Source organism: Hibiscus syriacus, unplaced genomic scaffold (assembly GCF_006381635.1).
Source record: "Hibiscus syriacus cultivar Baekdansim isolate YM2019G1 unplaced genomic scaffold, ASM638163v2 tig00110450_pilon, whole genome shotgun sequence".
NCBI classification, from domain to species: Eukaryota; Viridiplantae; Streptophyta; class Magnoliopsida; order Malvales; family Malvaceae; genus Hibiscus; species Hibiscus syriacus.
Window position 1 is genome coordinate 11,118,484 of NW_024062743.1, and position 3,635 is coordinate 11,122,118.

General features: G+C 28.6%; 1 protein-coding gene across 1 annotated transcript; it reads right to left on the minus strand.

The window, feature by feature from the left end:
- Positions 1–2,278: 2,278 nt before the first annotated feature.
- Positions 2,279–2,604, minus strand: LOC120126069 (arabinogalactan protein 23-like). Its single transcript, XM_039144368.1, has one exon. The coding sequence runs from the start codon at positions 2,519–2,521 to the stop codon at positions 2,300–2,302; it is 222 nt and encodes a 73-aa protein (XP_039000299.1). The 5' UTR covers positions 2,522–2,604; the 3' UTR covers positions 2,279–2,299.
- Positions 2,605–3,635: the final 1,031 nt, after the last annotated feature.

The following is a 3,635-nucleotide window of genomic DNA, read 5'->3' on the forward strand; positions in this document are numbered from 1 at the left end:
ATATGTAAAATTTCAAGGTCGGCATCATCTGTAAAATAAGTAACTAATTGAAGAAAACTTATATTTCAGGGTGGGCACAAAAAATTTCAAGGTAGACACTATCAGTAAAATAAATAACTAGTCGAAGAAAATTCGGATTCTCACTCATACGTGGCTCCGCTACTGATACCATTTAATTAAATAGTAACAACTCAATTGAAAATTTTTCAAAATAGAAAAAATAGTTACAACATAAAAACTTTCATTGATATAAAGATTTGTATTATTAACTTTGTTAATAATTTTCTTAATCTATTAATAATACACACCCTATAAATATAGTTTTTCGAATCTAAATCCTAAAAGAAGAATTGCTTTTTCTTTATAGGCCACTCAATGAATAAAATATTGCGTAAACTATACCAATGACCACCCAACTATAGCCACTTTTAATTTTGACCATCTTTTTTGTATTCTTGTCAATTATGCCACCCAACTATTTAAATGCATTCAATCAAACAACTAGCCGTTAACAGAAGTGATGATGTGGCAGTTAGTAAAATTGGTAAAATTATACATTTAGTCACTGTTACTTATATATTCTATCAATTTGGTTCTAATTTTAATAAATTTAATATTTGAATCAAATCGTGATATGTGTCACCATCTGGTGGAAAGAAAATTAAAGAAGTTGAAATATGAGAGCAAAAGAATTGAACTTGGGTCTTTTAGGTGGGAAAACAATAGTTTAACCACTTAACCAAGCAAACCCATTGAATTAAAACACACTACAAATGCTATATATACTAAATACTAGTTTAATCTTAAATTTTTATTATTTTATATATCTTAAATTAAATTCACATATTAATTAAATTAACATATAAACATTAAAAATATATATTTTATTATTATCTTAACTTTAAAAAATATTTTTATTTTAACTTAAAAATATAGATTTTATATATCTTATAAAATAGATTAAATAATTTAAAATAAAAATATTCTATCAAAAATATATTTTATTTTTATTTTAGCTTAAAATATATTTTAATTTTATCATAACTTAAAAATATATTTTATTTTTATTTTAACTTATTACATATATTATATTCTTAAATTAAATTATTAAATATATTCTAGTCTTACATTAAATTATTAAATATAAATTATCTTTATTTTAATATAAAATATATATTTTATTCTTATTTTTAACTTAATATATATATTTTATTTAAAAATATTTATGTTAATTTTGTTTTAATTTTAAAATATATTTTATTTTTATCTTAATTTTAAAATATTATTATAATAAAATATAAATATTTAAGTTAAGGTAAGAATAAATTATTTTTTTAAAGTTCATAAAAATTAAAATATATTTTTATGTTAAAAGACCTAAGTTTGACTCCGTTGTTCCCCTATTTCAACTTCTTTAATTTTCTTTCCACATGCGAAATAAAATTATTAAATTAAAATAAAGTAAATCCTCCAATCGAATGGTGACACATGACATGATTTGATTTGAAGATTAAATTTATTTAATTTGTTAAAATTAGGACCAATTTGATAGAATATATAAGTAACAATGACTAAATGTGTAATTTTACCAATTTTACTCATCACTTCTATGGCTTGATTGAATGCATTTAAATAGTATTGACAAGAATTAAAAAATAGTGGTCAAAATGAAAATAGGCTATAGTTGGGTGGTCATGGTATAATTTACCCTAAAGTATTAGAATATAAATTGTGAATAAATGCCATATTTATTTAGACAAATAGTTCGAAAGTTGGGTTGTTCATTTCCGGTTAGAGTTATAGGTGTTCATTGCACATTTGGGGCATCGGTTATGAAGTTGGGGTCATTGGTTACTTTAAGTACGCTGAAAACTAGAGTTAGGGATTAATATTTTTTTTAATAAGGAGAGAGAGGCATTACATTTACATAAATATATTTGAAATAATATAAAACAAGACAATAAAAATATATTTAACAATTCGATCAATTAATGGATTTCAAAGTTAAGGATCAAAGTTAAGTATTGGACACTAAATGTGTAATTATATAAAATGTTTTAACTGTCACGTCATTATGCCTGTTAAATATTAATGGCTAGTGGTTTGATTGAATATAATTAAATAGTTAAGTGGTCTAATTGATAAAATTGATTGATGATAAAAATAAAAGAACTAAATAGTTAAATAGTTAAATAGTAAATGGTTACTCTTACATTAATTATATTTATTACATTCAATGGATTGAACCCAAGTAATATTTTACATAATTAATCGACATGGTTTCAAAGATATTTAAGGCTTAATGCAAATAGTAAGAAAAGAAAGAAACAAGGGAGGCTCCAACCAAGGATCCAAAAACAGGCAATGTTGCGATTGCAGCACTGCTAGCTGGACTCGGTGCAGGACCCGAGCCCAGGGCAGAATCTAACCCCGGGGAGGAAGCTGGGCCTTCAGCGGCCATGACTGCGCTCATAGAGGCGGCGGTGACAATGACAGCGCATGAAATCTTCTTCATGTTCATTATATTGAAGAGCAAGCTTATTGGGAGACCTGCTGCAATGAAAACCAAATATATGTATTTGGTTTGTGTTTTTGTCTCTCTCTTTTTTCTTGCAGGTCTGAAGAACAATGATAGAGATGTGGGACATTTTAAAGGTACAATCCATGTCTATTTTAAGCTAAAGATAGTTTTTTGTGAGCTTGAAATATGGTTTATGTTTGGTTTTGCACGTTTTAAGGACTACAATTGACTGTGCATAAATTTTGGATAGTTAAATTCTGTATTTTCATCAAAACCTTAGCGACCACATGTTTTGCATCTGCGAGGCGTTTTTATTTTGTTGTTTGTTGCATTGTCGTATGGGTTCACATTCTCTCGTTCTTTTGGCTGAAGTATAAACAAATTGTAGAATTGTAATGAAGAAGAGAATATTTTCTTTATTTCACAAAGGATGAGTGAGTTACACGTTGGAAGCAATACTTGTATACACAAGATATTAGGGTAAACTGACTCAACAGAAATCTGTTTTAGGAAACCTTAGACTAGTACAATTGCACAACTGACACACGACTGGACTGAGCTGAGCTGGCAAGTAGTCTAATATTCTAGACTACATTCAACACGCTCCCTGCTTCTTTCACTTTCAATTTCTTCCACAAAAACCACCCCAAGTTTTTGAGGAAACATACGAAAGTAGTCCCTGGTCAAACATTTGGTCAATCCATTTGCTATATAGTGTGCAAATGGAACATAGTTCACCTTCAGATTGTTTGCATCTACCTTTTCTCTAACAAAGTGGACATCCAACTCCACGTGTTTGGTCTTTGAACGATACACTGGGTTAGCACCCATTGCAATTAATGGTACTGGAGTTGTCACTCCAGATAGTTGGAGTGTCTTGTAGCTCAATCTTCATGTCACTTAGTAGGGCTTTCACCCACGTTACATCTGCAGCCACATCAGCTAAGATCATGTAATCAACTTCTGTGGTGGATCTCAACATAGTTTTTCGTTTTTTTAGAGTTTCACATTATCAAAGTACCTCAGGTACAACTACCAGAAATGAACCTTTTGTCATCCATGTTTCATCCCCAGTCTACATCAGTAAATGCCACGAGTCGAAGAGGATTTGAGG